This window comes from Anastrepha ludens, chromosome 2, assembly GCF_028408465.1.
Source record: "Anastrepha ludens isolate Willacy chromosome 2, idAnaLude1.1, whole genome shotgun sequence".
NCBI classification, from domain to species: domain Eukaryota; kingdom Metazoa; phylum Arthropoda; class Insecta; order Diptera; family Tephritidae; genus Anastrepha; species Anastrepha ludens.
The window spans coordinates 174,747,548-174,769,405 of NC_071498.1; the positions used below are offsets into that span (position 1 = coordinate 174,747,548).

General features: G+C 37.3%; 1 protein-coding gene across 5 annotated transcripts in view; it reads right to left on the reverse strand.

Annotated features, from left to right (window-relative positions):
• LOC128855909 (tyrosine-protein phosphatase 99A) overlaps positions 1–21,858 on the reverse strand; it is a 178,036-nt gene that overhangs the window by 54,449 nt on the left and 101,729 nt on the right. For all 5 annotated transcript variants that reach the window (XM_054091147.1, XM_054091146.1, XM_054091144.1 and 2 more), the window contains exons 4-6: positions 14,307–14,587; positions 10,773–10,889; positions 1,311–1,450 (exon numbers count right to left, since the gene is read on the reverse strand). In XM_054091147.1, the coding sequence (XP_053947122.1) occupies positions 1,311–1,450; positions 10,773–10,889; positions 14,307–14,587 (538 nt within the window). The remainder of the gene's footprint in view (positions 1–1,310; positions 1,451–10,772; positions 10,890–14,306; positions 14,588–21,858) is intronic.

Genomic DNA, 21,858 nt, shown 5'->3' on the forward strand with positions numbered 1-21,858 from the left:
GCTAGTTGTCCCGACAAAAAAAAGGGTAGTGCTTCCAAGTACAAGTCGAAGCTATCTTTTTTTAAATTATATTTTGCATACTTTCAGGCGCAATGGAGTTACATATGGTGAAAAGCTCAGATGCTTGTCTTTTGACTGTCCTACAACTGTCCGCATACTTTCAGGTGGATGCTTTAAAAACCAGTACTAATACCTAATAGCTTGTCAAAACGAAAATAACGCAGTGCTACCAAGCCACCATCAAAGGAAATTTTTATTTTCCTTCACTACAATACAAAATTCTGATTATTACCTCCTTCTGTTACTCGAATTCTATTCAGAAGTAAATGTAATGGGGAGACGTAAATAGCGAGATAAAGCAGGCCAAGTGAGTTGAGTAGGTTTGGTCGGCGGAGTGAAAAAAATATACCTTTTCAACATAATTTGAAAACAAATCAATCCAGCAGGCAATCTTTGCCTTTGATGCCTTGTTATTATTATTATTATGACTCGAAGTTCTATTGTGTCTCGTTCATGGATTCAAAGTAATTCGCTCAGCCCAAAATCCTCAATATATTTCAGTTTTTGTCTAGTTGATTGAGATCTTTGTGCTGCTTTTGCATTAGTGCTGGGGGGCATGCCAGTCACATGTTGTTTGGTTTCATTTTCCTGCCTACAGCACCTTGCAGTCCCATAGGAGTACATTCCTTAGATCCTATGCTACACGAGGAGATCAGGACAGCAGTAAGTAAGTAACTACATTCCCACGCTGGAAGATGATAATTCAAACTACAATGCTCTGTTTGAACTCCTATTTTGATTTTTCTATTCTCCTTATTTACTTCCATACAATCGTGAAACCGGTTTAGGGGAAAGAGGACTATCATTGATTTTGTTTGCAATAAACCCAGTGGACGGTCTCTGTATGATCTTATTTATCTCTGCCTTACTTTATGAATAAGAGAAGACATGCTCCTTTTTTTTGAGCCACAAAATGACTCTGAGCCTATAAATGGAGAGACCGTCCCTTTCCTGTCTAATGTATTTTCCATTTCGTACCCAGTGATTCCCACTTTCCCTGGACCCCGCTAACTCAGCACTCGACTATCAGAAAGTTCCTTTAAGTTTCTATTAAAAAATATCTTAAGTTTCCCACTGGTTACTATTTGGTTCTGAGGCACCCTGTGCACTTTATACACCCTGCGTCTGTGCGCTCTCGCAGCACCTTTTCTGTGCTCTTGGAAACGAAAGTTGCGGATTGGCAGTGGAGTAGCAATAAGTTCCACAAATACAATGTAATGACACTAACTTTATATAGGAACACCACTTACCTCCACAAGAAGAACGCCATTACGATGAGTACAATGCCAAAGCAGCTGAAAATAATGCCAACCAACACCGCCAGGTTGTAGTCATTGTGTGACTGACGTAGCAGCGGTTGAATCTTCTCGCAATTGGGATGCAGCGAAATCTGTTAAAGAATTGAAATATAGTAAATATTATAAAAAATCAAGTTTATTTTAAATATCTGGATGAAATAAATTTTCCATAGATGCAATGAGTATAAAATTTATTTTTAAATGGTACAGCTAAATTATTATTTTTTTTAATTTGCGAAATGAATTCCGTTGATTTGAATTATGAGTGATACTAAGACTTATTGGAATAAAATTTGTTCAAATTGTCCAATATAACCGAAACTTGAGCGAGTAAGAAATCCACTCGATCGATGTCAATAATCCAAATTGCATTCAAACAGGTTTGACGGATATTTTCTTTGCTGAAGGGTCCAAGAATGAAATAAGTTCTAGAGCCGGATGGTACTTAAACGATAGTAATAAGTATTATTACGCTATGGGAGACATGGCAATTCAACCCATTCTGAAATTAACAGAATGGTTAATTGATAGGATATGGAGCAGGAACAAATTTGAGTCTTTAGTGCAGCCTGTCTGTCACTGAAGATCGCAAACCAAACCTCAATAAGTTTGCAAGAATCTAAGAAGAGTAGCTTGTAGTCATATGTGTTCCATGACACTGCGATGCTCAAGGGAGTGAAATTGCCGATAAATTGGCTAACTGTGGATTAGTGGTCACCTTACGGGTACCCGAGCCAATATTCGGAATCATGAGGCCAACATATGACCACTATTGGAGTCGTTGAGTACCCGATTTGCCTGTCTTGCTTAGAGGAGGCGGATAGCACTGAGCATTTCCTCTGTGAGAGTCCTGCCTTTGCTAGAGCAAGGCTACGAGTAAAATTTGTTCTCTCAAACTGGAAGATATTTTCAGATTTACCAAAGAATCTGCAAAATTCTCACAGGTCTAACTACATCTATTTATCTATTTTATCCACTCTTTTTCCTCCTGTTACTTCTCTCCCTTCCATGAAAACATTAGAACTGAATATAAAGGAAGGATTTTTGTCCTTGTCAATAACTTAGACCTTTTTAAATAATAGATTATTGTTTTTTCTTATTTATTTTTCTTAAAACAAGTACTGGTTAAGCAATGCAGAAGAGGTTTTAAATTGCGTCTGCAATCAGCTTCTGGTAGACATATTTTGGAATTCTTATCGTCGAATCATTCTCGGAAATGCGGTAGTCAATCTAGCCACAGAGGATTCCTTCTTGACCTCAATGGGGGGTTTGGGCAAGGAAGATTTATTTATTATGCATTTATAAGTATAAATATTTACCACCACCATCTTCAGCCATCCGGCTACAGAATTTCGAAACTTGAGAAGCTTGTCGCCCTTCTTACTGGGCATTCATCTATTAGAACCACGCCAAAGAGCTGGCAATAGTTTACACTGATTACTATACAAGCTGCAGGGGTGAAAATGAGTAGAAGGGAGATGAGGAATTTCTGTGTGGATGTCGGTTAGTTTTTCTGAAAAACGTCCGATCACTCAGGAGGAGCTTGAGTCTGCATTCTACGCTTTCTTCTCCGCGGTTTTTGGTTCGAATGTATTTGCTTTTCTTTGCTTCTTAATTTAGCTATAACAATACTAGGTATTCTAAGAATAATATTACAAAATGTAGTGAGTAACTTCGGCTGTACGAAGCACTGTCCCGGGTACCCGGCAGCTCAATTTTCCCCTTCATTTCACACGTATCACACACTCGCCTAATCAGTCGCTGTTCAGGTGGCAACAAAGCAACACAAGTGAAGACTTTGTTGAATTTTTTCGTGTATCACCAACAAATCGCTGTAATGACTCCGGTTACGTCAGCCAATCAGGTGATTCTTTCTTATTCTGATATTAACCACACCTTCTGAATTTCTTACCACAGGAAAGAGAGTCCAATATGAAAAGCGAATGGAGTGAAATATGGAAAAATGGAAAATGTGCAACAGAGAATTCGACGAAGGTTATATGTTTAGGATTAAGGTTCTGAGTACTGTATGTGCTATTGTGTGAATATAGAATCGGGCAGGCCCAAATATGAATCATTGCAGTCTCTGATTTCTTTACTTTCCGATACTATTTCTGAGGCCAGTTACCAATACACGTAAGTAAGCCAAGGATGATAGATTACAAGTATATAATAATAAAAATATACTAAATATAATATAATAAAACAAAATATAAGAAGTTCTTCCTGGATAATACAAAAAATTCTCAAAATTTGTTTACCATTTTTTTGTATATTTTGAAATTCTTTTAAAACTTGTTTGAAATTTTGTCCAAATTTTATTCGAAGAAAAAAAAAACTCTTAAAATTTGTTTCAAATTTTATTAAAATTTTTCAATTTAAAAAAAAAAATTCTTAAAAATACATAATGAAATCTCTAGTTTTACGCGCATATGAAATCTTTCTTGAAAAAAAAAAATCTTAAAATTTCTTAATTACTTAAAATTCTTTATTTCTTTTTAATTGTTTGAAATTCTTTTCAAATTTGCTTGAAAGTTTATTCAAATTTTATTCGAAGAAAAAAAAATTCAAATTTTTTAAATTTTTTGAAATTCCTATTAAAACTATTTAAATTTTTACTCAAATTTTTCAATTAAAAAAAAAAAAAATCTTAAAAATACAAATCGAAATCTCTAGTTTCACGCGCATATGAAATCTTTCCTGAAAAAAAATCTTAAAATTTCTCAATTTTATTCAATTTTTTTCAAATTTCTTATACATAAAATACATAAAATCTCTAGTTTCACGCATATATGAAATTTTTCCTGAAAAAAAGCTTTAAATTTCTTAATATTTTCTAATTTTTTCAAATTCTTTTAAATTTGTTTGAAATTTTATTCAAATTTTTGAATTTCGAAAAAAAAAAATTCTTAAAATTTCTTAGTTGCTTTTCCAATTTTTTGAAATTCTTTTCAGAACGTTTGGGAATTTTTTTTTTAAATTTTGATACTTAAATTTTTGTAACTGTGCTTAAATAAATAACTTTTTCTTGTTTTAAACTATATCGAACTTTTTATAGAGGCAAAATTTCATGATTGATTCCGCGCTAGCCGAATGGGTTGGTGCGTAACCGGAAAAGTGAACTACCATCCAAAATGATAAAAACGGTGTTTTCCTAATAGCGGTCACCCTCGGCGGGCAATGGCAAACTTCCGAGTGTATTTCTGCCATGAAAAAGCTCCTCGTAAAAAATTGTAGGGTGTTCTGAATATTCTTATTCTAGCATTAAGAATACAGCAACTTATGAATAAGTTTTGGCAAACGACTTTTTTTTATTTATTTTAACGGAAACAGCGGAAAAAATGTCATAGAAAGCATTTATGGGGAAATTATTTGTGATCGAAATTTGACGCTTTATTTAACGTACTTAGAATTATCCGATTCAAGTCAAATATGCCCCGTTTTGTTCGCAAACTTGTTGCCATTTAGGAGGCAACTTTATTATCCCCCCTTTATGCTTGGTGGACTCCATCTTTGACGCGCTATAACTTAAGACTGAAACGTACGATCACAACACTGTCAAAGAGACACTTGTAGTACACAGTACATGCAGTAAGTACAACGCACGATATGTTTAAATGTCGCGCTCAATTGACAAAATACGACATTACTTTTTCCCTAACCCAATATTTTGCCTTATTTTATACATTTTAATTATTTGGCTTAAAATTCAAAGAAAATAAAGAAAAATATTTGTGGTACTTTATGGTACAAAATCTTCACCAAATTTCAACAAATTTGAAGCTATCGAGAAATCGTTTTTTTTTATTGGTGCTACATGACCCAGCGTGAGCATATATTATAAATATATATATACTTTTTTGTATATATATATTTTTTTTATATATATGACCTTGAAGCAGCACTGAACTAATCGCAATGTCAACATAAATTATCCCCAACTGTCGCAAATATGACCCCATATAAACTGCCACCATCACAACTAACCGAAGACAAAGCTGAGAATTATTATTAGTGAAAAAAAACAAATTACACAGCTAAACAAAAACAGAAGCGGCCAAGAGCAGCCACGTAAAGAGCTGGATGCTGAATGTAAAACAAACCAGTTACCTGTTTAACGCCGTGGGGTGAAGTGAAACGGAAGCGCAATACGGCAGCGGAAGGCTGCTATGACCGGAAGTGGCAAAGATTTATGAGAAGGTTACCAGCAAAAAGAAACAAGGAAAGAACCGCATAAATAAAAAGGTGGCTAGTAACGGAATAAAATTGCGCTATTAGCGGAGCAACAAGAGCGCATCTGCTTGCATAGAAACATCATTAAGGCATTTATTTTTCTTTTTAGAAGAGCAGGTTGCGGTTGTTGTTTTTGTTTGTTTACATATTTCCGGCAGACATAGTAGCAGAGGCAAGAGGCAAGAGAAAAACATGTAGCTTACATTGGGCCAGCGCAGCAATCAACCAGCCAGAGATCAGCCCTACCACTAAGTAAACCAGCCAGGCAGGATGCGCTAACGCTAACGGCTCGAGCAGTAGCTAAAACTATGGCAACTAGCCCGAATATACAAGCTAAAGTTGTATAGGTTGGGTAGCGAGGGCTGAGCTGGAGCTTTACACCAACAACTAAAAACAAATATAATATACTCGCATATTAATTAGTTGAAAACCCAGAGCTACATGTAGAAAATGACGTGATTTACTAATGGGCAATAAAACAAGCAATGCAAAATGGCAAGGACAATAAAGGCACATCACCCCGCCCCTCCCCGCGCGCTCTGGCAGCAATAATGGTAACAACGGCAACAGAAATGTATAAATTTGTAAAAGTGGCAAAAGCAGACGGTTGTGTCAGGTATGTTGAAGGATTATGATGAACTTTTAGTCGAAAAATTGAGAAACAAAAATAAAAATAAACCCAAAAACACAAAAAAAAAAACCATTTTGTACGTTTTCAAGGTAGAATGGAAACGAACAGCGCCGGTGTTGACAGGATATGAATACGGAACCATGGCGATATGGGCGTGGGGTTGTGTGTGCTTGTGTGTGTGCTTGTGTGTGTGTGTGTGAGGAAAGTTATATAGTTATGGTAATCGCTAGGTGGGCTAAAATAAAATGTGAAAAATGTGGAAAATTATGCTTCAAAATATATTGCATGTTATATGTCAGCGGCAGAGATGCGGTGTGGAGCAAGACAATTTTTTAAAACCACGAAAAGGTTGTAAAAATACAACAGAAAAAAAATAAAAATAATAAAAATTGCAATGGACACAACAAAACTTCATATTTCTGTGTGTGTGTGCTTATATGTATATACAAGGTGTAGTTCAAAATGAACGAGACTGAGCTAAAATAGAAACGACAGAAGTCTTGATCTGATAACTTCGAGTTTACTTATTGAAAATAGTCCCCTCAGGGCTTGGCTTCACTTGGAGTGTCCAACTGGCGCCGGTTAGCACGAAAAAGAAATGGCTGGCGCGCTCTGTTTAACTCGGCAAAATCGTGTAAGCGGTTATCGCGCCAATTAAGAAGAAGAAAAAGTCCCCTTTGGCCTCGTTACACTATTTGGCGCGATCTAAAAGCTTTTCGAAAGAATGTTTTAGGTCAATGACCGGATTGACCTTTGGATGACCTCTACGGACGCAAAACGTTTTTCTTTCATGGCCGAATGCAATTTTCCGAATAGGTAGCAGTCACAGGGAGCCATAGTTCAAATGCGATTGACAGTCACAAGCGGGATCGATGAGATGGTGCATTCTCACGCATCCTCATTCGCAGTATTCAGGGCGAATTCGACGAATGCGATGCAACAAACGCTTCAAAACACCTATATAAAAAATTGCACTGACGGTTTGGCCCATTGGAATGCACTCCTTGTGGACAATTCCCTTGAAACCGTAAAATGAAATGAGCATCGATTTGATTTTTGACTTCTCCAAACACGAGTTTTTGGGTGGTGGCTATTCTGTGGCCTTCCATTCGGCACTTTGACGCTTAGTTTCAGGTTGATGTGGGAAACACCACGTTTCATCACCAGTTAAAATGTTGTAAAGGAAGTTTACGAAGTCATTTATAAACTGAGTGGCAGCACAAACTATTAAGGGGACCCGGTGGCCTTTAAATTTCCAAAAATCGATGTTTTGTTTTTTCGATATTTCTCAATATTATAGCTTCTACAGCCCATTAACTAGGTAGAGAGCGGTCCGCGCGGTCCTGTACCTCAAACTTTAAACTCATTTATCTCGAAATAAAATAGTCAAATTGGAAAAAACCGTCCAGGTCCAATTTTTCGTGAGGGTCAACTTCAGCGCCATTTTTTTTAAATATTAGAATTAAAAACAAAAAGCTTTTTTCTTAATTTTTGTATTTATGTAAAAGAAGTTAAATAAAAAGCCTAAAAAATTTGAATATCGTTTTTGATTTTTTTTTATTGTAAAAAAAAAAAATCCTAGAAATATCCTAAATTTTCAAGCTCTAGATCACCGGGATCCCTTAAGATTTAAACAATAAATTCAAACAAAAAAAATGTTCCTATATTTGTTATTATTATTTTTTAATTGGTTCGTGCCTCTATTCAAGTGCACCAATAAATCAAGCACAGAATTATACCTGCTGAAGTTTTACTACTGCGAAATACCGTTTGTTGGAATAATATTTTGATGCTTATTTATTTTCGAGCAAAGTACAGCCTGCGCTTGAATTAAATATCAGAAAACCTTATAACCAAATACCGTTGCTTTACTACTCATTTTCTTCCATAAAATTTATTGACTCTCATCAAGTGAACCGGACTGTATCACTCATTCTCGCACACCATACATACGAGAGACCCACACTTTGCCTTGCTGCCAAGCTCTGCATTCGTTCTCAATCAGCTTGGAGACTTTCACGTAAGGGGCCAGAAAAAAGCTTGCTCTTTTATGTAATTGTTATTGGAACGTCTAATGTTGTGGTTGTTGTCAACAAACATCATCTTTGCTTTTGAAACTCTCTCTCCCTATCTCACTCTCTTTTTCCCTGCTAAACATTTTTGTTGATGATGCACTTGATTTTGTGGCTTGATTGCACGCTTTATTAACGCAGCGAATAACAAACGATAACTTAAGCGGCTGTCAACAGCTAACGCATCGGCAAGGGGTAGAGGTTTATGATGGATGTGATGGGTGATGATGACATGTGACGTAGTGACGTAGCTAGCGGAAGTTTATTGCTATCTAAAAGTTTCATATTTTGCTACCTGAATAAATATGCACACTATTACAATGACATTAAGTCACAAGCCATAAGCACTCACACACACACACCCACATAAATAGGAAGTCTTTTTACTCTGCATTTTTATACTTTTTTTGTGGTGAACTCGCTTTTTACTCGAGGAAATCGCTAATGCTTGCTTTGCCACTGTTTGGGTAAAAATGTAGTAATCTTTCGGAATTTTTTAAGCGACTTTGATATATTTGAAGGATATTAAGAATATTAATATATTTGAAAGCGTATTTATTTATTTTATTTTATGAGCTCCACTTTTATGATTGGAAATAGCAGGAACATATGTATGTATACGTATAGTATATTATTTTAGCGAAAAATATTATTTAAAAGAAAGCGTATTTTCCCAATTGATATAAGGTGGCCTCGTGCAGGTTAGTGGAGAAATGAATTCGCTAGCTTTTTTCGCCTAATGCTAAAAATTAGATGTAACTGACAGCTGATTTCTTCTCCTCTTCATCTTATTTAATCAGCTGATTCAAAGAAATCAGACTCAGTTGCACATTTACACACTTCTCCGAACAGGTTATCGCCATAAAGATAAAAAAATGTTTAATTGTGAAAATCGAATCTAAAAAGATGAGTTTTGTTTGACTAAGCGCCGCCTAAGTTGAAAAAATGGGAGAAAAACTTCATTTTTATTTTCAAGTCAAAATAGATTTAATTAAGAGTAGAAGAAGAATAGGTGCAACCGTTTTATTTATTTTAACTGGCTAAGGACTGGGGGTCCATTAACTACCAACTTAAAATGGGCACTTTCTCGATGTACTTCCTGTGTAAAACGAACGAGGCTTTGACGTCCGATCATAGGCGGTATAACCTTAAAACCTTGCGCAGAGGAAAAGCTGTAACCAACCAGGCAACTGGGCAGCCCCAGCACCAGAATTGGATGCGGTAGGCCAATCACCTATCAACCTTAAAAAAAAGAAACCGGCCAGTCCTGTTCTACCTGGAACCATAGGAAATAATAAAAAGGACATTGTCATCGGTCCTTGATAGGTGTGCAAAATTCCAAGTCGATCAGATTTTTAGAAGCCAGTGAAAATTAAGCTCAAAGATTCCGTTACAGTCATTCATACATACAACCCGAGCTAATATAAGTGTGTTAAAAAGGCCACTCTGGAAAGGTTTTAGTGCTAATGAAACTTAGTTGGTTCTTATAAAATTTGATATTTTGAAAGAGTGAATTTTATTTTTTGCTCCTTTTAAGGTTATGCAGGAATATTGAATGTCCCTCTCTCAACTCTTCTTAAGATTGAATACCTTTTTACACATTTAACATAAGCAACAAAATACTTCTGAAGAAACTATAACGGCATTTTTAGAATGTTAATGTTATTGCTGAAGTTAATGTATATTAACATTCTTTGCTAATATGTTCGGATAATGAGAAACAGGGAGAGAGTTATATTGAGTCGTTTATGTTACCATAAATTAATGTTGTTACGTTTTTTTTCAACTAAAACGTCGTTGTTACGTTTTTTTTCAACTAAAAAATACGTTGACAGTTGCCATGAGCGAAACAATATTATTTTCCACCAGTCAATTTTCAGTTATCACTACTTAGATTACCTTGTTTTTGCACCAAAACAAAAAAAAAATTGAATAAAAAACGGGTGCAAACGGAGTTTATTTTGCTCGTGTGTTATTTTATCCATATTTTTGCCAACTTTATGTCGGAGAAATACTTCTTCTTCTTCTTTGCATCTATCACCTACTTGAGTAACTCAAGAACTTTGACAAACTTTTACATATCCACACACTGCTAACCGAGCATTGCGATGAAATTTATGTTGAGATAGTAAGACCATATACAGCAAGAGAGCAGTCAAAGCAACCAAACAACAAAACAACACAAAAAAGAACAAAAACAAAGAGATGCATCGACAGATTGAGAGACGCGTTGGTGTTGTACTATGCATGAGAATGTTGGTGGTATTTTGTTGCTATAAAAGTCAAGTTTCAGCATTTTGGTTTGCCTGACAGTGTGAACTTTTCAAAGTGCTATAGCATGCGAGCACAAACGAACATACAAACAAATATAAAAAATACGTACAAACATATCTACTTATGCATACGATGGCTACTTATTTTCGATCATTTTGTTTTTAGTTAGTGGTTCTTTTTTTATTGTTGTTTTTGGTGACTTACCTTCCTAGTTTCGGAAAATTTACCCAGTACGATTTTTTTTGGATTTATTATGCTTAGTGTTGCAGCTGAAACTTTGACTTCATATTCCGTATGTGTGGTGAGATTTTGTAATATCATCTGCAAAAAATGGTAAATGAGAAATGGAAAATGAAAATCAGTATATCAAAAAATTTGAGACATCGTTTTTCTATTACACACACATACATCTACAATGTTTGTGCATATAAAACGAGCAGGTCGTTGGTGGCGAATGACTGAGTTATGCGGCCGGATGTTTACATACAACAAAAAAAAAAATCAATGCATTTTTGCTAGCCTTATCTTTGGTGTATGGTAGGTGTGCATGTGTGAGTGTGCACTTCTGAGCTGCAGTGAGTGTGTAATACTTGCAAATATTCGCATTAATTCCATTTTTTTCTTGCATAATCGTTCTTTTTAGTTTATTTTTTGGTATATTTCCCATGCAAACTACTTTGAATTTCGCACGAGCAGCACAGCAGCAGTCAGGGCGGTCGTCTGAATGGGACTCGGAATCAGCGTCAACAAGGCGACAAGCAAAAGTTACTTATTTTAGTTTTCCATTTGTTCGGTTTCACAACGAGAATAACAAAAATAACAAAAATTCAAATTTGCATTTGATTTCCCAAAAATATGCAAACACCCACACACTCACGAACGCATGAAATCTCTGCCTTTTACATGCTGTGCATGTGGTTGTGGTTTCAGATTTAACAGTATTAAATATCAGAATTTTGAATATTCTTACGAAGACCTACCATTTCCTAGTGCGAGCTTACTTAAGACTACTTTAAAAGTCGCCTATTTGGGGCGTCATAAGTCACTTTTGAAATCTTTGCTTTGCACTGCCATTGGATTGGGTTGCGAGTAGAGTAGTTGGCTATTTGCTTCTAATAACTTAAGTACGAGTATTTGGCTTTGGTAATAATTCGAGTAATGAAATAGTTTCTGTACCTGACGGAATAAAAGCAAATATTATGGAAAAGTGCATTCATTCTACATTTCCATTGATTATTTTGAATTTGGTGTGTGAACTTTGTGGTTGCAAGCGAATTGTTTATTTATTTACTATTGCCACGAAGGACATGAGGATAGTTCATTGTGGGATTTTTGGGGATTTTCGTGATTTATGTTTTGTGTTTTTTCAAAAGCATTCGACTCTATTAGATAAGCTTGAAAATGTAGTGACGCACAGTCCGGTTCGATCCATAGCGAGCAGGAGTAGGGAGTAGGATTTCTCACAAGGGTTTTTAATTTGTCCTTGGCCACTCTCATCATCCCTGTCAAGTGGAAAGCAGGGAGAGTGGTCCCACTACTGAAACCTGAGAAACCCGCCAACCAAGAGGAATCTTATAGTCCGATAACTCTCTGCTCCAAGTAGTGAAGACACATGAAGCCCTTCTACTCCCACTCTTCACGAAACACCTGGCACTAGCCCCACATCAGCACGGTTTCCGACGAGTGCATAGCACCACTACTACACTCACCGTCATAAACACCCAGGTAAACCAGGGTCTCAACCAAAACCGCCCCTGCGAGAGGACTGTCCTAGTAGCGTTGGACCTGAAGAAAGCTTTCGATGCAATCGGCCATTCCACGCTACTAGATGAAATTTATCAGTCGACACTCCCGCCAGGGCTGAAGAGGTGGTCTGCCAACTATTTGAGCGGTCGTCACTCGTAAGTGTTTTTCGAGACCAAATATCAAAGCAGAAGAAGATTAAGCAAGGTGTACCGCAGGGTGTTGTCCTTTCACCCTTGCTGTACAACTTCTACATCTCGAAGCTCCCCCAACCACCAGAGGGAGTCTTCCTGGTTTCATACGCTGACGACTGCACGATAATTCGTATGCCCTCTAAAACCTACTCATCTAACACCCCTTTCCCTCTGAACCCAACCCGTCGAAACAGCATGTTTCCTGGGCCTACCTTTAGATGAGCCAGACGAAGACGACCGGTGATATACCCTACACTGACGGGGCAACTATTACTGTTAAAACAACAACAACAACAATCTATAGCGATACCAGTTGGAGTTCATTAGATATGCGTTTTGAAGTAGTCCACCCACATGATGCCTGTTTCTATTGCGAATTTAAGGAGACATTTCCAATTTACTGCTGAGATATCTTGCAATCCGTTAAACTATGGTGCCCGCAGAGATTTTAAGCGGTTTTTGAATAAGACAGGACATCCGCAAAGGAGATACTCTACAGTTTCCCTTGAGTCCTGCTTGCTACATTTTCTGCATTCCTCGCGGCCCGAGACTCCTACCTCATAAGCTTATGCTAAAGCTCTCCCATCTTGTCCTGAATTTTTTGATCGTGTTTTTGTATAGTCCATTGTATAAAATCCGTATTGACTTTGGTATTTCGTTGACAAAATCCGAAGATAAAGAAAAACCCCGTTTTTTGCTACATTATCTACTATCTCGTTCCCTTCAATGCCTTTATAATCTGTGATCCTACTGCAAGAAAAATTTGACACACAGATGGCGCTCCAAGCAGTAAGAAGGCGTTGTTCATAGGCAACAACCGGTGGGCATTCCCACTACTTAGGACTGATAGCGGCAGGCTAATCACCTACCCTGTCTAGAAATCAAATAAATTAACGAAACCAACGCAAGTCAAGTTTTGTCGAGGCCCTATGCTCCCGAGCGGAGTGAACAAAGGGGGAAAAGTCTGGACAATATATGCCAGCGCATACTCCACTAGTCATTTTAGAACCGTTCATATAAAAAGTGAAGTGCATTGCTTTTGGAGCTAAAGCTTTTACCCCATCCTCCGTTCTGCGAACTTTAACCTTTTTTCATTTTAATGGACTATACGGCTCAGATTGAGCAATGTTCATAGGTCCTGTATGAGACTACGTTTGAGGCAAAGTTTTTTGCAAAAAAGATCAATTGATGGTAAGTGAAGTACGTTATCGAGGGCCGCTGTTGGAGTCGTTTTTATTGCTCCCGTAATACATAATGCAGCTGCACCTTTGCCATGGAAGCAAAGCCATCCACGCCAGAGTACCATAGAATAGTATTGGTCTGACTACTGCTGTGTAGCAGCAATGAATCGGAGTGGGAGATATACCCTAGGTTATCACAAGCATCCGCGAATGGAGGCTCCTATAGTTTCAAGCCGAGTCCGAACGGCAGATATTATTTTTTGAGGTGTTTTTTCATGGCAGAAATACACCCGGAGGTTTGCCATTGCCTGTCGAGGGTCGACCGCTATTAGAAAAAACTGTTTCTTTATTGTGGTCTTCAACCGAGACTCAAACCTACGTTCTCTGAATTTCGAATGGTAGTCACGCACCAACCCATTCGACTGTTTTGTTTTTACTACACTAGTACTGTTGTTGCTATGTGCTGACAATAACAGACATCATTCCAATTGACTTGCTCATTTTGTTCTCTTCGCTCAGATTTTCTTCCCCACAAAAAAACCCCTCCCAACCGCATGACCGTTCACCACCATTCATTTTATTCACCCTGCTCTCACCCCAACTCAATACTATTAACTTACCGCCGTTTCCAACTCTTTCGCCGACGCATTGATGCGTATGTCCCGGTGTGAGTCTTGGCCCACCACGCGTGTTTTAATTATATAAAAATCGATGGTGTTGTAAAATTCGTGCGGTCGCCGCCAGCGTATGGCTATGGCGTCCTGCGAGTGACACGTCAGGTTAACCACATACGGTGCGCTCGGACCGGCGACATCGGTGCGCTGCACAATCTGATCGGAGGGGTTGCCTTCGTTTTTCATGGTGAACGCCTGAACAATGACACGGTAATCGGTGAAAGGCTCTGCAAAGAAGTGAAGAGAAGAGAAGCGAAGAAAAATTATAATTTATAATAAATAGTTACGAGTACAAGGGAAGTATGAAAATAGGGAAAACCCGTGATTAAATTGATATTAAAATATTTACATTTTCATGTTTTCAATGAGGTTCGTAGAGTATATAAAATATGATATATCACTAATGGTCATACGAGTAGGTGTTTGTGTATTGAAAAATATTCGCTTAAAATTTTTAAAAGTTTTCCTGGTAAGAAATATGCAATAAATTTTATGCAGAAGAGGCATTTTGGCAGTAAAGTAAAAGTTTTTATTGAAATTCTTATTTGTATATATTTTTGTATATAAATTGTTTTTGTTTTGAAGCTCGCGTTGCAAAACGTGTTTAATTTCCATTTATTTAAGTAATTTTTGCTTGGTGCTATTCAAGTTTTTAGCTGTTTGATGGTATACTACTGAAAAATAAATATGTACCATAAATAAGTTCCCTCCTAGTCTACAGATATTCTTTGATTTCGAAAGCTATTAGCGGTTAGGTTTGCTTACATTTGTATATGCTCTCGATTTAGTCTATCATTTCAACTTTATTGATTTTGTCGCTTCTTCTCATCGTTACTAAATCCTGTTTCTATCGACTAACTGCTCTGGTTTCTTCTTCGAAACCGTTTAAGGCAAGAACTGAGAAGCATACAGATGCATCAAATAGTATGAAGTGGAGGAGATAAATATATATAATCCTAGGTGTGTATATACAAAATTCGATGTTGCAGAACCAAGGAATCGAGGGACCGACTCAAACGCAACAAAGTGAATAAAGCGGGTGGACCAAATTAGCGGCGGAAAAAATAAGCATATTTCAAGAACCAAAATTAAAAAACAGAAATACGATGATATAGAATAAATAAAAAAACAAAATTATTGCAGAAATTTAAATAAAAGATCAACTTAGAAAAAAGTCAACAAAAATTTGTACAGAAATTAAAAAAAAATAAAATATAAAGTTCTTGCGTAAATAAAAAAAAATCCTATGTGGAAATAATTAAAAACAAACTCTTCCTACAAACGAAATAAAAAATGTGTAAATGTAGAGAAAATTAAAAAAAAAATTCTTGCATAAATCGAAACAAAAACAAAAGATGCATGGCACTCCTCAAGTAGCATTAAAGTTTTGATAACGTTTAACGTAAAAAAAATTTCTTCGAGAAATAAAAAGCAACAAAATAAATTTGTCAATGTGGAACAAATTATAAAAAAACTTAAATAGTTAAAAAAAATTACGAACCAAAAATATGCCAAAGTATATTAGAAAAAATTAACGAAAAACTTTAGCATAAAGTACAGAAATAAGCAAAAATATGCTAACGTAGAAAAAAAAAATCGTGAAGAAAAAAAAAAAATCCATAAAACTAAAAAACAAATATGACTAAAAGCAATTCTTATGTAAAATACAAAAAATATGCCAGTATAAAAAAGTAAAAAACAAAAAAATATTGCACGAATTAATTTACGAAAAAATTAAAAAAAAAAAATCTGGCTTAAATTAATCAAAAAATATGCCATATAGAAAAAATTTAAATTCTTATAAAAAATAACATAAAAATTCTTGCAAAACTTAAAAAAATAATCTACAATGTGGAAGAAATTAACTGAAACATTATAGAAAATTAAAAACCTATAAAAAATTTTACAATGTTGAAAAAATTATTGTAACGAAAAATTGTAAAGTACAGAAATAAGCATAACGTAAAAAAACAAAATATTCTTGAATAAATAAAAAATATATATGCCCAGGAAAAAAAATTAACAGAACTCTTCCACAAAATAAAAAAATGCTAGTATAGAAAAAATTAAAAACAAAAATTTTGCATAAATTAAAACAAAATATGCCATGTAGAAAAAATAAAAGTTCTTGTAAGATTAAAAAAAAAATATACCAATGTGGATGAAATTAACAGAAAAAATTCTTCCATAAATTAAAAAAAAAATGTAGGAATGTGGAAGAAATTAACACACAAATTCTTGCAAATTAAAAAAATTATACTGGTAATGTAGAAAAAAAAACATTTTTTTCCATAAATTAAAAAACACAAATATGCTATACAGAAAAATTCTTGCAGGATTAAAAAAAACAAAAAAAAAAATACCAAGTATAAAATTCAAATTAAAATATATTTAAATTTACATATATACTCAGTTCATAGTTTGTTTCATACAACAATGCATTTTTGTGGCTCTTAAAAACGTCGAATTTCGTGCCTTCAAACTACGATTTGCAGACATCGTGAAACCACTTGTGAAATGCTACTCTCCCGGTTCAAAACGAAGTCTTTTTTGCATCGAATCGTTACGGGTGATGAAAATAGGGTGTATTTCTCCAATCCCAAGCGTAAACGATCGTATGGTCCGCCCGGCCACAAGCTAAAAACAACGACCAAACCAAATCACTACGTCCGCAAGGCAATGCGGTGTGTTTTCTAGATTCAGCGTGGTATGATTTGGTACGAGCTATTAAAACCAGGCGAAACAGTTGACGGTGCACGCCAACAACGACAATTGGCCGATTTGAACAGCGCTATACACCGAAAACGCCCAGAATATGCCGATCGGCGTTGATGACAGCCACATCGAACAATAGCGACCCGGAAATTGGTGGAGACGTACGCTTGGGAACCGCTGGTGCATGCGGCTTACCCACCAGACCTGGTGCCTTCCGATTATCATTTGTTTGCATCGATGGGCCACGCACTTCCCGCAGCAGCGCTTCAATTCTCACGAAGAAGCCAAAAAATGGCTCGATGATTGGTTTGCGGCCAAAGACGGCCAAGTTTTTGGCGCGGCATCCACAAATTGCCTGAGAGATCGGGAAAAAGTGTCGCTAGCGATGGTTATTATTTTGAAGATTAAATTTCTAACCATTTTTTGTTTGAATTGGAAAAAAAGTCTCATTTCATAGGCAACAGGTGGCGCTAAAGTAATCCTACTATCAGAAAATGCTATAAATTTTGCGATTGGCCCCTAATGTCAGTTCTGTTTTGACATTTGTGTAGTAAACACCTGCGAAATACACGTTAAAAAACAATGTTACGCTACACTGCTCCAGAACGCGGAATATTGCTGACTATTTATTTGACCAATAATCGGTAGGTGACTTTGGCACAACGTGAATTTCGTCGCAGATTTCCTCGCCGTCCAACGCCTACTGGTGAAATACTGCGACGTTTAGCCGCTCGCCTCGAACAGACTGGCACAACACAAGATGCTGCCAGGCGTGGCAGACCCCGGAGTAGCCGTTCTGCAGAGAATATTGCTGCTGTAGCCGAGGATGTCATGGAAGCGCCGTCGACATCGACCAGACGACGTGCCACGCAAATGGGTATCAGTCGACGGTCTTTACAGCGAATTTTGGTACTAGATTTGAAGATGTTTCCGTACAAAGTCCAGACGGTGCATCAGCTGTTAGCTGCTGACCGCCAATCGCGTCTAACATACGCTCAAGCCATCCTTAATCACCACCAAGAGGAAGATGATTTTACATCAAAAATAATCATGAGTGATGAGGCCCCTTTCCACCTTAGCGGGTACGTAAATAAGCAAAATTTACGCTTCTGGGGCACTGAAAATCCGCGTGTAACCTACGAAGAGCCATTACACCCGCTCAAAGTCACTGTATGGTGTGCTGTTTTCGCTGGAGGAGTCATCGGACCTTTTTTCTTCGAAGGCGTCGCGGGCCAAACGGTTACTGTGAATGGTGAGCGCTACAGGGCAATGATCAACGAGTTCTTTTTGCCCCAACTTGATGAATTGAGATTGGAAAACATGTGGTTCCAACAGGACGGTGCAACGGCACACACTGCACGTGCCACAACCGATATGCTGAAGGATGCATTTCCCGGGCGCCTAATCTCCCGTTTTGGCGATTTGCACTGGCCAGCAAGATCGCCTGATTTGACCGCTCCAGACTTCTTTTTGTGGGGCTTTTTGAAGTCGCGGGTTTATGTCAACAAGCCTCAGACTCTTGCAGCTCTTAAAGACAATATCCGTCAAGAATGAGAGGGGCTATCGCCGGAAGTTTTGGCCAAAGTGATGGAAAATGTTATAAAAAGGGCTCAAATGGCAATCAACTGCGGCGGCGGCCATTTACCTGACATCATATTATCGACTTGATGCAGAAAAGATTAAAAGACCAAATAAAAAGAATCCACAAGAAGAATCAAAGTTTTTCATTTCTTTTTTAAATTACAGCCAAAAAACATCGCAAGGTTACTTTTGTGCCAGCTTATATGTACCTGGTATAGCCTGCATACTGCATATCAAAAATCTTTCTATGAATTGTACTGAAAAACCATTGGGGCTTGGTTGAAAAGTGTGTGGGTTTTTTATGATTTTTGTATAAAACTTTGAAATTGGATTTATATAGTTTTTATAAGACAATGATCTATACTTTATTAAAAGTAATGACAATTCAGAAAAAAGTATTGCGAAAACTGGCTAAAATGTTTATTGGCTATCCTTTGTTGCGAGCTGTATGCGAGAATGTGATTTAATTTCGCAGCTCAGTGCAGTAAGCGTTGAGTGCATTAAATTATTAAAAAGCAATAATTTCAGACAATGTCGCACTTTGGGCTAACTGTCAGCTTGTGACTTGTATGCTTAATCATGTAGACCTGGTCTTTTGTTGTTGGCTGTAGTTTTCTCCTTTTTTAATTGAATGAAAAATTAAATAATACAACAGTTGATGTGGTTTGTTGGTCGACAGATACTACGTACGAGCTGCAAACCATTTCGCCGCACTGCAGTTTTCTCTATCACACTTCACTCGAACAACAACAATTACATAGACTCTATATACAGGAAAATGTCAACGATAATAACCAGTTGCAATTAATTTAATGTTGAAAAATGTCACTCGCTTAATAGGTGTTTATGTTAAGTAGCCACACATATGAAATGCTGGGTCAACGGATGTCGCGCAAGTGAGCAGAGAGAGAGAGAGAGAGAGAGTGGGAAAGGTGGGCAGCCTGACAGGCAAATTGAACTACATGAGCGCATTTGCCTACAGCAGTGGCGCTGTGTGTCATGGCGTATGAGCAATTTTTTAATCATTTATATTGCAGATTTCCAGTTGCTGAGCGTACGAGTGTCCATAGTAGTTTGAAAGCGCGCAAATGTGGCAGGGCTTGTGTTGTTAAAGTATGTTGCAGTACATTTATTGCTCAATAATGTGCCGCCAACCGACAGCCAATGCGGGCTGACAGCTTTTTAATGAATGGGAAATGGCAGTAAAATTCAAGTGCGAAGTGCGAAAGGTGGCAAGTTGGATGTAGCATAATTTATATTTAACAAACAGTCTATGCATACACACGCAGGCATGCAAGGATGTTGAATGTTGCATGCGCACATATCAATACTGTGCTGTCCTGTTAATTATGGCAGTACAGGCGCAGTTGTCAGTGGCGTGCAGATAACTCAACTCAGGCAAAGTTTGCAATGCAATAAAAATAAAAAAAAAACCATGTATGTTTGTGTGCATGCGAAACATGTTATTGCACAATTTGAGAACTAACCAATGTCTGCAAGTTAATGTAATTAAAAAATGCGCGTTTCGTTTGTCTCCTACAAAAAATGGGGGAGGAGGTGCGCGTGAAGTTACAAGGCGCAACCAAATGTTTGCTTGAAAAAAATATAAAAAAAAAAACAAAAAAAAAGGTGCATATTCACACACACACACACATACGTGTCCATATAAAGGCAAGCATTACTCATGGCGCGCAATTCGAGTTGATATAAAAGAATTTTAATTTTAAAAAGGTAACATAAAATAATTAAAAATCTGTGTGGAATGCGCAAACGAGCGCTATGCACGAAAGATAGTTTCAATTTCAATTAAAATTATGTATATTCGCATATTTGCATGCGCGCGCGCGTGTGTGTGTGAGTCAGTGCATAGCGTAATTAATTTTGACAGCGCTGAAAAGCAGGCAACGCTTGGAATAACTAAAAAAAAAAACAGAAAAAAAGGCGCGCGCACACACACACTCACACACACGCACATTTTTATTAAATTTAAAAACAGTAATATTATAAAATTGCATTGCAACGCAAGAGTGTTGTTGCATGCGTTTGTTTGCGCGTTGAGTTGCGCGATGTGCATAATGTGTGTGTGTGTGTGTGCGTATTGCACAAGTATGCGCTGTCTTGATGACTGTAAAAGCATGCCGTTAGTAATTAATTAAACAAAATGCGCCCGCGTCAGCGTTTGGCTGCCATGCTGGTGCCAATATGCACGCACACATGCACACACACACTCCCACTATATCAAACTGTAAAAAAAAAACTATAAGAGCGGCTTCCTTTTCACAATGCTTGCACATCACCACCTTCACAGCGCTCCTCTCCTGCTTACCTAACCCCTCCACTGCCAGCCTTTTGTTTTCTTTTTGAACTTTACTGCATCTTTGCTTTGTCGCAAATTACGTTAGTATTTTTTTTTTCATATACTCATATGCCCGGCTCTTCTTCACTTCTTGAAAATTGCATATTTTTCGGCAGCAAGTCGGTTACATGTACACACACACACACACGCGTCTTGCTGCCTCCACACAAACCCACTGGCTCGCTCGCTCACTCATTCACTCACTCGCTCACACAGTCGTACACACAGTCACTCACTCACTTATTCCCTCCCTCACTCCCTCCCTCCTTCCCTCCCACCCTCCTTCACTACCTCCCTCCTTCACTCCCTCCCTCCTTCACTACCTCCCTCCCTCACTCACTGAGGAACAATGCATACAAAGTGACTTTTCTTCAAAAGCGTTTTTCTCCTTTTTTTGCGCTCTTTTTTTTTTGATCTTTTTTTAATTACCAGCAGTGCTTGTAAGAGCATCAAGCGGAGAGAGAGTGATAGACGTACTCGTACATGTGTGTGTGCGTAACAGTATATTGTAATATGTCCCTACATCACTTATGCAAATATGTTTTGACAAGCAGCCAAGTGTGTCTGCCTGTGTGAGTGTGAGTGTGTGCTATGTAAGTTTGTATGCAAATTTGTCAGTCGCAAATTAATTTTATTTTTCTTTCACTTCGAAATAAATTAAAAGACTAACGGCTGACGTTGAAGGGCGCCATTTTGCTGCTGGTGCACTATGCAAATACTCGCCTGTCGGCGCTCGAGTTGTAGGCGACTTGACATTGGCTGGTGCATTGGTGGCGTGCATTGCAATAAAGAGGCTTTTTGTTAGTAAAGAGTGAAAAGTAAGTTTTGTCAAATAAATGCATTAAA